Source organism: Ictidomys tridecemlineatus, chromosome 7 (assembly GCF_052094955.1).
Source record: "Ictidomys tridecemlineatus isolate mIctTri1 chromosome 7, mIctTri1.hap1, whole genome shotgun sequence".
In the NCBI taxonomy this organism is placed as follows: Eukaryota; Metazoa; Chordata; class Mammalia; order Rodentia; family Sciuridae; genus Ictidomys; species Ictidomys tridecemlineatus.
In genome coordinates, this window is record NC_135483.1 from 13085842 (window position 1) to 13097464 (window position 11623).

The 11623-nt window shown below is 48.4% G+C and overlaps 1 protein-coding gene and 1 long non-coding RNA gene across 2 annotated transcripts; one reads left to right on the forward strand and one right to left on the reverse strand.

Annotated features, from left to right (window-relative positions):
- Positions 1-1816: 1816 nt before the first annotated feature.
- On the reverse strand, positions 1817-6916 carry Myc (MYC proto-oncogene, bHLH transcription factor). The gene is made up of 3 exons (XM_013355904.4): positions 6357-6916; positions 3977-4745; positions 1817-2914 (listed from the first exon to the last, which is right to left on the reverse strand). Exons 2-3 carry the CDS (start codon positions 4731-4733, stop codon positions 2352-2354), a joined length of 1320 nt encoding a protein of 439 aa, XP_013211358.1. The 5' UTR covers positions 4734-4745; positions 6357-6916; the 3' UTR covers positions 1817-2351.
- A 2011-nt stretch (positions 6917-8927) lies between these two features.
- Positions 8928-11101, forward strand: LOC144365406 (uncharacterized). The gene is made up of 3 exons (XR_013423808.1): positions 8928-9107; positions 9522-9623; positions 10924-11101. It is a non-coding gene; the product is annotated as an uncharacterized LOC144365406 (long non-coding RNA).
- Positions 11102-11623: the final 522 nt, after the last annotated feature.

The window sequence follows — 11623 nt, forward strand, 5'->3', positions numbered from 1 at the left end:
CACTTTGAACTCTTCAACGTCTGTGGATTGTATTTTCCTTTGAATTTAGGCTATAGGGTGTGGCAGTTTGAAGCTGAGGTTGGGACTAAGTACCCAAAGGAAAGATCAAGAACAAGACATTAAGGGCTTGAACAGTTTATTCTAGAGGTCAAAGACAGTGATTATTTATTGATTTACGGATGGTGATGGATTAAAATTCCAAAGATAGTCCAGGGAGCTGAAGACCTTCTCTGGGTCTGAGACAATGAGGTAATTAGAACAGCAAAGGCACTTCCTTTCTCTATAGTCACTGTTCTAGTTTCTGGTTTGGGCCGTGGGTTTTCAGAAGCTTATAATTAATAAGACATCTATTCAGAAGTGCCTTCTTATGGAGTAATGATGAGCATGTGTCATGAGTGTGTGAAAGCGGTTGGAAGGAAGGAGAGCTTGCAGTTTCTAAAATAATGATTCACATGACAGAGGCTAAGTATGTTTTATTTTATGATCAGAACAGTAGCGTTTCCAAACTGGCTTCCTCCCAGAAGCCAGCAGTGAAACTGATGTAACAAATGCCTAAGGTAGGGGTGAGCAAGCTGTAGGCTTTTCCATGTGAAAAGAGAAATTAAACAGATTAAAAAAAAAAAAAAAAAAGAAAAAGCAAAGCAAGATAAATAAACAAGGAAACTGCTGTCCTGTCCAAATCTAAATATTGAAACTTAACATGGGTATTCCGCTGGACTAATACCCGTTCTCATGAATGGCTAGTTTGTTGACCGACAGGCCAGTTCAGAGACCATCTAGGGCAGCAGGTTTAGTAGATGGCCTGGTTTCAATCCCTTGGGCACATGATTGAGTCCTGTGCCTGTTTCCCACTCTGAAACATGGAAAAAACCCAAGTCCCTCCTTGGTGGGGTTGCTGTGGAGTTCTAAGCTGAATGCTTGAGAGTACCTAGCACACAAGAGTCTAGCACTGACTGACATCACTGCGTCAGTCTGTCAGGCCCCAAGACAGCAGCATTCTTGAGCTGAGGACTTCAGATGTTAAGATGAGCCAAGGCATGGTGATAGGCCAAAAGTTTAACGGACTCCACTCTGCTTTTTGTCACAGATAAGTTACATAACCCTCAAGCTCTTATATTTCCCTGTTTGTAGTATTATTACTAACATTCCTTCCAGGACTCCAGAGGCATAAATAGCCCATGTAAGGAGGGGCTGGCACCTGGAGCAGTAGGTAAGGTGCAAAAGATGGCTCCTGCCCTTTCTCCTTGGGTAGAGTCCCTGGCTAAGTGACCAGGGAAATGGCTAGAGTTAACCAAACTCAAGGGAGTTCCTTTATGGTCCTCCCTCTCTGTCTACTTAACACTGAAGTGTTACCTTGAACCCCCTGAATCCCCTTTCCCTACCCCTAACCTTCTGACCTCCTTTTGCCCTTTGCTAACTATCCATTCTGGCTCATATCAACCGTCTCCAGGCAGCATCTTATAACCCTGAGAACTTAAAAGACCTTAAGACTCCCAGCCCCATTTTAACAAAGAAAAACCCTTGCTTTTCTTAGAGTAACTTTTCTCATCTTTGGAAGCCTGTCTTTTTTTTTTTTTTTTAAAAAGGATACTGGGAATTTAACTTGGGGAGAGCACTTAATTGCTGAGCTGCATCCCCAGTTCTTTTTATTTTTTTGAGACAGTTCTTGCTAAAGTTGCTGAGGCTGGCTGCAAACTTGGGATCCTCCTGTCTCAGCCTCCAAATTGCTGGTCAGCCTGCCCTTTTAAGGTAAAGTTCTGTTAATTTGTAATTGATGAAAATAAGTGGGGGTGGGAGGAAAGAAACAAAACACAACTTAACATTTGGCACAACTTATATATTTGCCAGTTATTTTATTTTTTTCTAAAAACAATAGAAAAAAAATCAACTTTAAAAAGGAAAATGTACTTAAATAAAAAAAATTATGGTTTATAATACATGTTCTGAAATCTTGTGTAACTGCTATAAACGTTTTATTAAAGTTATTTACATTTGATACTATATTTACACAAGAAAATTTGGTAAACTTTTAAGATTTTTTTTTAAAAACAATTCTTAAATACAAATCTGTTTAAAGAAAAAAACAAAACAAAACAAAAAAACAAGATAGCAAGCATAAAAAAAGTTCTTTTATGCCCAAAGTCCTATTTGAGGCAGTTTATGGCTAAACCTTACAGTCCTAAGACCCAGCCAAGGTTGTGAGGTTGCACTTTGAACATGCATTTGAAGTAAGTTCATATTTTATGGTAATGGGTTGCTGCAGTTCAGTCAGAAGGAACCTTTTTCCTTGCTTTCCCTTAGTAAGGAGTGAGAATTTAGGAGATTCCAGTTCCTCCCTCCAACAGGTCAACTTATGCACAAGAGTTCCGCAGCTGTTCAAGTTTCTGTTTTAACTGTTCTCGCCGCTTCCTCAACAAGTCCTTTTCTGAAATCAGCTTTTGCTCTTCTGCTTGGAGAGACAGGATGTATGCTGTGGCTTTTTTAAGGATTATTACCTTGGGGGCCTTTTCGTTGTTTTCCAACTCTGGGATCTGGTCACGCAGGGCAAAAAAGCTCCGTTTCAGCTCATTTCTCCTCTGGCGTTCCAAGACGTTGTGTGTCCGCCTCTTGTCATTCTCCTCCGTGTCTGAGGACCTGGGGCTGGCACATTTGCGGTTGTTGCTGATCTGTTTCAGGACTCTGCCACTGTCCAACTTAGCCCTCTTGGCAGCAGGACAGTCCTTCCTAGTGGAGGGGGGTGCTGCGTAATTGTGCTGGTGTGTGGAGACGTGGCACCTCTTCAGGACCAGTGGGCTGTGAGGAGGTTTGCTGTGGCTTCCTGCTGGGGGTGACACCGATTCTGACCTTCTGGCAGAAGGCTGTCTCTTTTCCACAGAGACGACATCAATTTCTTCCTCATCCTCTTGTTCTTCCTCTTTAAGAAAGAAAGGAAATAGATTTTCACTGGGTTAGCAAGGTTTCCTTGAACCAATCAATGGTAAAGATTAAAATAGTGTCATATAAATACAAAGCATTCATAGATTAGAAAGGACTCTTATCTCCTAGCTATCTCCTCTCCTCCTCCTCCCAGAAAGGAGGAGTTTCAAAGGGAGGAGGACAGCTGGGGTTATGGCACAGGCAAGAACATTACAATTCACCAGGATATGGCATTGATGCCAATTCTTACCTAAGACTTAATGAGGCTTTGGGCACACCCAATTCAACTGCATTCCCAAGCACCTCCTCTTTTTAGGGGACTTTACTAAGAACCCTTCAGGTGTTGCGAATGATAGCTGCAAATCTCTTGGTATGATTTTAGCAACTCCCTATTTTACTGGAAGTGCAAAAAGAAAAAAAAAAATCTTTTAGCTTTGCCAAAAGTCCTGTGGGTGGGGAAAGGAAAAAAAGAAGTCCAATTTTGGCAAGGATTTGCTTTCAAGTGTTCAAAACAGGCTGGAATAAGGCCAGCTCCTTAGCCCATCCACTCTTAAGGCACTTTCACTAGCTCCTGGCGCTCAGGCTATCCTGCCTGTCACTGCCTCTCTGCAGTTTTGTAGATGCCTAGCCCATTAAATTCCAACCATTTCTCGGAAGTTAGGGAAGAGAAGAGGGAGGCAATTCATTCACCTTCCCAGAGATCAACTCTCTCTTATCCTCATTTACACCCCCCTTAGGGCAATTAAAATGCTTAAGAGTGGTAAGAGGGAGTGGATTGAGTTGCAAGATAAGCCAGAAGGTTTAAAAACTCAAACGAAATTCCTGAGGGGTGGGAGGGGAAGGCGAAGGGCGGTCCAGGGGGATAGGATGGGGGGGAAACCGAGACTGGAGCTCCAAGATCTACCATATCTCCTTCCCAAAATAAGAAAAAAAAAAAAAGAAAAAAAAAGAAAGGCAGGGTTGACAAAGTGGCTAGTTTAGTTAGCTGCCCATGAGACCAGGAAAAGATGCCCGGTCACACCCTGTCTCCCTTAAACTGGCCTGGAGGGGTCCAGCTTACCAGAGTCGCTGCTGGTGGTAGGCGGTGTCTCCTCGTGGAGCACTAGGGGCTCGGGGCTGGCCCGCGGGGAGGACTCCGTGGAGGAGAGCAGAGAGTCCGAGGATGGAGAGAAGGCGGTGGAGTCGGGCGAGGCGCAGGGCTTGGGCGAACTGCTGTCGTTGAGCGGGTAGGGGAAGACCACCGAGGGGTCGATGCACTCGGACGCGGCGGCGCTCAGGTCCTGTAGGTAGAGGCTGGAGGAGGAGCAGCCGCTGTGCCCGCGGGCGGGGCTCGGGCAGCCGCTGTCTTTGCGCGCAGCCTGGTAGGAGGCCAGCTTCTCCGAGACGAGCTTGGCAGCAGCTGAGAAGCCGCTCCACATACAGTCCTGGATGATGATGTTTTTAATGAAGGTCTCATCGTCTGGGTCGCAGATGAAGCTCTGGTTCACCATATCTCCTCCCAACAGCTCGGTCACCATCTCCAGCTGGTCGGCTGTGGAGAAGCTGCCACCGCCACCATCGTCGTCTCCCGGGGGGGAGAAAGACGCGACCGTAACATACGGAGGCGAGCAGAGCCCGGAGCGGCGGCTGGGGGACAGGGGTGGGGTGGGCAGCAGCTCGAATTTCTTCCAGATATCTTCGCTGGGCGCCGGCGGCTGCAGCTCGCTCTGCTGCTGCTGCTGGTAGAAGTTCTCCTCTTCGTCGCAGTAGAAATACGGCTGCACCGAGTCGTAGTCGAGGTCATAGTTCCTGTTGGCGAAGCTGACGTTGAGGGGCATCGTCGCAGCAGCCTGTTGAAAGGGGGACACAAAGGGGGGCAGTCTTGAGTCGAGGGGCTGGTGTTGGTGCTGAAAACCGGCGCAGCACGCACCACGGTGCCGAACCACTCCCCTCTAGAGCGCTATTCTCAGAAGGGGCCAGAGGGGATCAGACAACCTTTTACTGCCTTCGGGCGACCCCCCACTATCTCTACTCGCCCCCGGCGACCCCGGTGCATAGCGCCCTCCGAGTCCCCGTCTCATTGAAGAGGGGAGGGCGAAGCCCGGGAATGGGCTCCGCAGCCGCCCAAGGAATCGAAATCGGCCTTGGCCTCCTTAAAGAGGCAGCGGGAGGTGGCGGTGGGGAATACATTCTGCCAAAAGCGAAGGCGCAAAGTTTTGCGCCACCTGAAGGAGAAGGCGAGAGGCGCCTTGACTGGAGCGGCCCCCTCCTGCGCCGGGCCAGTCAGCGCCGCCCGCTCGGCCCCACTCGCGCCTCGCCGCGTTCCTACCCCGCTGGCGCCGCCGCCCTCTCCGCCGCCTCCAACCCGCCCCCAGCGCGCCCCCCTTCCTTCCTCTGCCGGCTTTCTTTTCTCTCTCCGGCTGGAGTAGCGAGCTCAGCCTCGGGCTTTAACAACATTTCCCCACCCTCTCGTAAATAAGAGGGGGTGTTAAATAATAACAGGGGCACCTCCCTTCAACACTCAGTAAGGCGACGCAACTGCGCCAGAGACCCCGCAGCGATTCCGCGCCCGGAGCCAGCGTCTTACCCCACCCCACCCCACCGAGGGTAGCAGCTGTTCTTGGATCAGCCCAGAGCCCGGCTCGTAGTCTTCCCTTCGCATCTCAGGGACGCGGGGATACCCGCGGACGGCGGCGGGGGAGTCAAGGCTGAGTGCGCAAATTCTCCCTGTTGTCCCCTACCCCCACCAACGACCTGGGCACATCCCTGACCCACCCTGCGCCTCCCCAACACTGAGTCCTAACACCTCTGGAGACCAGGTATTTGGTCAGGTTTTAAATTTCATAATTATCATTATTTTTCAAAGCCAAACGCCAACTTCTTAAAAAAGAGCGGGGGCGAGTTGGAATCGCCGTGGGGATCCACGGGCAGTCCCAATGCACCACAGTGTCTGCTTCGGCTGTCAAAAATGCGGTGAGCCGAAATTTAAATGTCCTCTCCGAGACTGGGAAAAGTCAGCGGTTGCCGAGCTATCTCTTTAACACGCAATATATGATACATACTCCAAACGCGAACCGGGCACTCTCTCCAAAGAAAAAAAACCCCAAAGCAAAACCCAAGCAGCAATTAATGCAATAAGACAGGAATAGAATATCCAACCGGCAGGGGTTAGCGTCAACATACATAGTAAAAAAAAAAAAAAAAAAACCCCAAAAAACTCCAAAGCATAATTTCAAAATGCACCCCATTTTCCCTTTTCCTTTCCCTTCACATCTCGACAAGTCACTGTACCCCGATCCTCATTAACCCCCACCCCACCCTGACCTACCCCAACTACTCGAAGAAAAGTGTCAGTAGCACAGGAATGCGAGAAAAGACACCCAGACTTGGGCAATCGTACTCATCGCAACCCCAAAGCTGTATAGAAAATAAATTAGAAGACAAATAGATCTGGTGCTTACCGGGTTTTCAACTACCCGAAGGAAATCCAGCCTTCAAACAGCAGCCAGGAGCGCTTTCAGAGGAGCGGGTCCTGGGTAAAGGCGGGGAAAAGTGTCCCCAAATAGGCAGTATAGCCTCCCCGCTCCGGAGAGTCGCGTCCTCGATCGGGTATTTTAAGTTCCAGTGCAAAGTGTCCGCCCGCAGCAAAGGGCAAAGTTTCTCGGCTGCGGACCCCTGGTGGGGCTCCGCGGGAGGGCTGGGGTGGGGGCGGCTGGTCAGAAGACGAAGCCTCCTTTCACTCCGGGTTTCCCTTCCTAGGACGCCCGGAGCGCGGCTCTGCTCGGTTCTTCCACCCTCACGGGTTCGCCCGCTCACTCCCTCTGTCTCTCGCTGGAATTACTACAGCGAGTGAGATAAAGCCCCGAAAACGACTTTTATACTGCTGTTACGCGCGATCCCTCCCCCTCGCTTCTTTTTCCCGCCAAGCCTCTAAGAAGCCCTGCCCTTCTCTAGGCAGGAGGGGAGCCAAGAGGCGGCCGCCGGGGCGCGGCGATGTTGGCGGCCGCGAGAAGCGCAGCTCAGGGGTCCTCGGGCGCGCAGACCCTCGTATTATAAAGGGCTGGTGGGCGGGGATTCGACGGAATCTTTTTTTTTTCTTTCTCCCCCGCCCTCGGCTTTGGGAACCTGGGAGGGGCACTGCCGAGTGAGGGAAGGGGAGGAGACTCAGCCCCGCAGCCCGGCACTCCAGCTATCGGATGTAAACAGTATAAGGGCGCAGCATGAATTAACTGCGCGCGCCTACCATTTTCTTTTGCTCCTGTTTAAATCCTTTTCCTTTCTCTGCTGCTCCTCTGGCGCAGTACTCTGACAAACTGCATTCTCGTCTTGCGTGTTCCAATTAACACAGGTGGAACAGCTGCCCTCAACACAGAGCATACACCATGTACCCACGGCCGCGCCACGCACGTCCTGGGCGGCCGGGCGCCTCCCTAAGGCTGGGGAAAGAGCAGCATTTTGAAAATAAGTCTTATGAAGACAGGCGGGCAGAAGGAATATTTATGAGTGCGCATTCAGTATAGGGAGTGTTAGGGATAAATGACAGAGGCGGTAGGGAGGAAAATGATTTCTGGAATAATTAAAATAAAATAAAATAACTCAGCAATGCCTTGCCACGTATACTTGGAGAGTGTTATGAATAAATACCTATTACATTTCTTTTGGTTGTGTGAGTGTAATTCATTATGCATTATGTATGCACAGCTATCTAGATTGGGCACTTCCCACCCAGAATGAATCCCCTAGTTTGCTGCCAAAACAGCAGATATCGCTCGTTTTGCCCAGCCGGCTCAGACTTCCACCCGGCCGGGTGTGGGAAGCGGCTATTCCCGCAAGACGCACTAATCGCTGAGATCTTTCTGCGTGTTCACCAGCTGGAGTAGAGGAGGAGCGCGGTTGGGGGCGCGCGCCTGGGGGGTGGGGATCCTCCCCCGTCAGCTCTTTGCCAGTCTACAGCCGGATCCCACCCCCGCGCCTCTCTCACGGAGTTCCCAATTCCGCAGCCAGGTTCCAGAGACAAACCCTCCTAGAGCCCCATGGCGCGGTTTTGCACCAGATTCCGTTTGGGGGGAATCAAAGGCGCTAGACAGAATATGGGAGGGACTGGGGGGACCCAAACCTCCCGACTGGACTTCCCAGAAGGGGGGGGGGGAGGCAGGGAAGCACTTGTGGACCCGGCCTGGGGAGTCGGCCGAGACTGGTGAAGAAAACCGTTAACTCTTTCCTGTCCGGATAAACTGGACGTTTGATTCCTGTCTGTGTACTCTTTCCCCTTTATTTTTGGAATCATAATCACGAACAAAACCCCATAGATCCTATCAAGTGAGAGGAAAGGAGTATTATTTTATGCCTTTTTAGGGGAGATCTTGAGCTAATTAAAAATTGGATGTATTTCAAGCTTTCATTTCTTAGTTCACTATTTTTTTTCTGAATATCCTACTGAAAGCGCATTATATAAATCCGCACATATGTATACACATTTCATACACACGTCGACCCAGTTTATTGCTCTATCTGAAACATGATTTTTTGCTCCCTAAATGGTTCTATATTTAATATATAGTGCATATTCCCTCGGGTTTTGCTATTTCCATGGCATCAAAAACAAAGGCAATCCTGTTACCCATGGTCCCTCACCCAAAGACATTTTTCAGTAAACTCTTCCTACTCCTCCTTAGAAAAGGAAAAAAAAAAAATGGAGAGAAGGGCGACTGCGTAGCGCGCATCCAGTTCACGGTGTCATTACCCGATGAATATGCAGCTCAGCGTTCAATTGTTAAATGAGTAGTAACTTCCCCCAAACCAAGCTCACTGCACAGTTCAGCTTTAAGGATTGCAAATTACTCCAGCCTCCAAGCCTTTGCCGCAAACGCTGGAAGCGATCTGGGCTCGGTTTTGCAGCAAAGCGTCGTTACCCCGCCCCCTCCCCGGCTGCACCCGCCTTGGGCTTTGCGAAAGTAAAGTAAGTATGCCCTCTACTGGCCTCAGAAATCGCCGCGTCCGGAAGCCAACCAGGGCGGAGGGCAGAGGTCGGGTGGGGGCAGGGCGTCCGGATCGCCGCGGTTCTGGGTGGAGGTAGGATGCGCGGCTCCTTGAAACGAGTTTCCACCCGCTTTACGATTCTTTCAGGTCAGGTCGGCTGCAGAAAGGGCCGAAGGAAGAGGAATTACAGGAGGAAAAAGTGGTTGAAAGGCGGCTATTGGACTGCATAAGAGGTAGTGAAAATTAACCCATCACTGCTTACTGACACTGAGCATTACCCTAGGGGGGCACCAAAGCTAATTTATGGGAAATAGTTCCGTGAACTATTTCACCGAACGTACAGGAAAAAATTTCCAACACCCCCTCCCCCCAAAAAAAGAACCAAAAAAAGCTTTAGCCTTCACTTTTTAGAAACCTGTTGTCTTCAAACCACCAACTTTGAAAGCAAGACACTGGATTTCATTGGGCAAGGGAGAGCAAAGAGGGTTTTGCCTATTATTGTTTTCAATTTAAAAATTTGGATTGGTGATGATAGCCAGATTTTTTGAACGTGACGAGTAACATTTGAGATGTCACAGAAAAAAAATAGTGTAAAGGACCTTTTATAAAAATTTAAAATCATTTTTTTTTTTTTTTTTTTTTTGCAGGGCACAGTGGTGAACATCTGTAATCTCAGCGAAACAAAAGAGCTGGGGGAATAGCTCAGTGGTAGAATGCTCTGGGTTCAACCAACAAAAATGGGGAAAAATGTGCGGATTTATATAATGCGCTTTCAGTGGGTCTGTGTGTATGAATGTTAAAAAAAATAGGATTCTTTTTTTTCCTTTTGAGTTGGGTTTTGCTTTGTTGCTTGGACTGGGGATCATCCTGCCTCAGCCTCAGAATTGCTGGAATTACAGGCCCAGGATACCTGGCCAGGGTCAAGTAGGACCTAACTGTGCCAAAGATGCTTGACAGTATGACCGCAGCTACAGCAGCATAAACTGCAGTAGTTGGAGTTTGACCTCAGAGGCCAGTTTTAGAGTCAGTGAAAATGGCAGATGTGTTTTAAGGTCTGCCTCCCAAACTATGGCAGACCACTGTGGGTGTGTGAAGCCAGGCAGAGGTATTGCCTGTGGGTTGGGGACTCAACCTCACTCTCCCCCAGGCTGGTGACATCAGCTGGGGTGTTACTTTTCAAGTAGCAGCTAGGAGTTTTGTGCCTGCGGACAGGTAGGTGTCATCCCCACTTACCCACAAAGGAACAGAAAGCAGATCTTGGAGAGGTCAAGGGACATCCCTGTCTTTCTTTTAGAATATTTTAAGCCACAGTTGACCTAGAGTAGATATTTGGGTTGAGAGGAGATTCCAGTTAATAATATCATTGGTGCTGAGCAAGAGATATGTAATCATTATAAAAATAAATTGTAAAGTCCAAAAAGAAAGGGACAAGAAAATGACAGAGTTTTTAATCCTGGTTGCCCAAAGGTTGGTGTTAGAATATGTCTTTTAAGGGAAATCTTGCCTGGTGCAGTGGTGCTTGCCTGTAATCCCAGTGATTCAGGAGGCTGAGGCAGGAGGATCACAAGGTTAACCTCAGCAACTTAGTGAGACCCTATCTCAAAACAAAAAATAAAAAGGTCTGGGGATGTGGCTCAGTGATAAAGTGCTCCTGGGTTCAAAAAAAAAAAAAAAAAAAAAAGAAAAGAAAAAAAAAGGAGTGGGGATGGGGGGAACAATCCTTCATCTTTCTATGCTAAATTTCCTTTTTTAAAAAATCTTTTTTAAACGTTCTTTTATTGATAGATCTTTATTTTTTTTATTTTTACATGGTGCTGAGAATTGAACCTAGTGCCTCACACATTCCAGGCAAGTGCGCTACTGCTGAGCCCCAGCCCCAGATCCAGCCCCATTGTGCTATATTTCTATTTGGAAGACAGCTGAAGGTGTCTTCCTGGATGTTGTATCTTGATGGGTCTCTTGGTTTTGGAGATGCTGCTGGAGTGGGTTGGGCTCCTGAGAAGAGCCAGGTCTCTAGAAGAGCTGCTGTGTTATTCTTCACCCTGACAGGCCTCCCAGTGGACAGCCCCACAGGATTGCCCTCAAGAGGACACTGTCTCCTGGGAGAGGACATTCTTTCCTGCAGGATGGCACAACTCAGGATCGTCAACTCTCCAAATGACATGTTCTCACAGTAGTTGTTATACTGCTCTGATACTTAGTAAATAAGAAGAAACTGCAAAAAGAACATTTTGTTGTTGTTGTGCTAAGAAAGAATGGGACCCCGGGCCTCGCACATGCTCTACCATGGAGCTCTACCCTCAGCCAGGAGCAGTTTCATCAAACTTTCTCCTTTCTTTCCAGAGACACAAAAGGGGGAGATTCAGAATGTGGGACTTGCGTAAAATAACACGAGTGAGTTTCCTCCTTAATTTCTTTGAATGTTTCTTCCTCCAGCCTTCAAAAAGTTTCCTATATAGATGATCTTCCACAGACAGTTACTAAGCCGTGTGTGGTGGCCTGGGAGACTGAGGCAGGAGGATTGTGAGTTCAAAATCAGCATTAGCAAAAGCGAGGTGCTGAGCAACTCAGTGAGACCCTGTTTCTAAGTAAAATACAAAATAGGGGTGGGGATGTGGCTCAGTGACTGAGTGCCCCAGAATTCAATCCCTAGTACCCACCTTCCCCCAGAAAAGAATAGTTAATCTGGAAAGAAACTGGACTGGGGTGATCATAAAGCTGGCTGCAACTTGGAGAGGGGTAGAAAGCC

Bases quoted from the DNA above. Each gene is read 5' to 3' on its own strand.
- Myc (XM_013355904.4), bottom strand. From the start codon at position 4,733: ATGCCCCTCAACGTCAGCTTCGCCAACAGGAACTATGACCTCGACTAC. The intron at 2,915-3,976 runs GTAAGCTGGACC...TCTTTCTTAAAG, and splicing joins TACCACCAGCAGCGACTCTG to AGGAAGAACAAGAGGATGAG.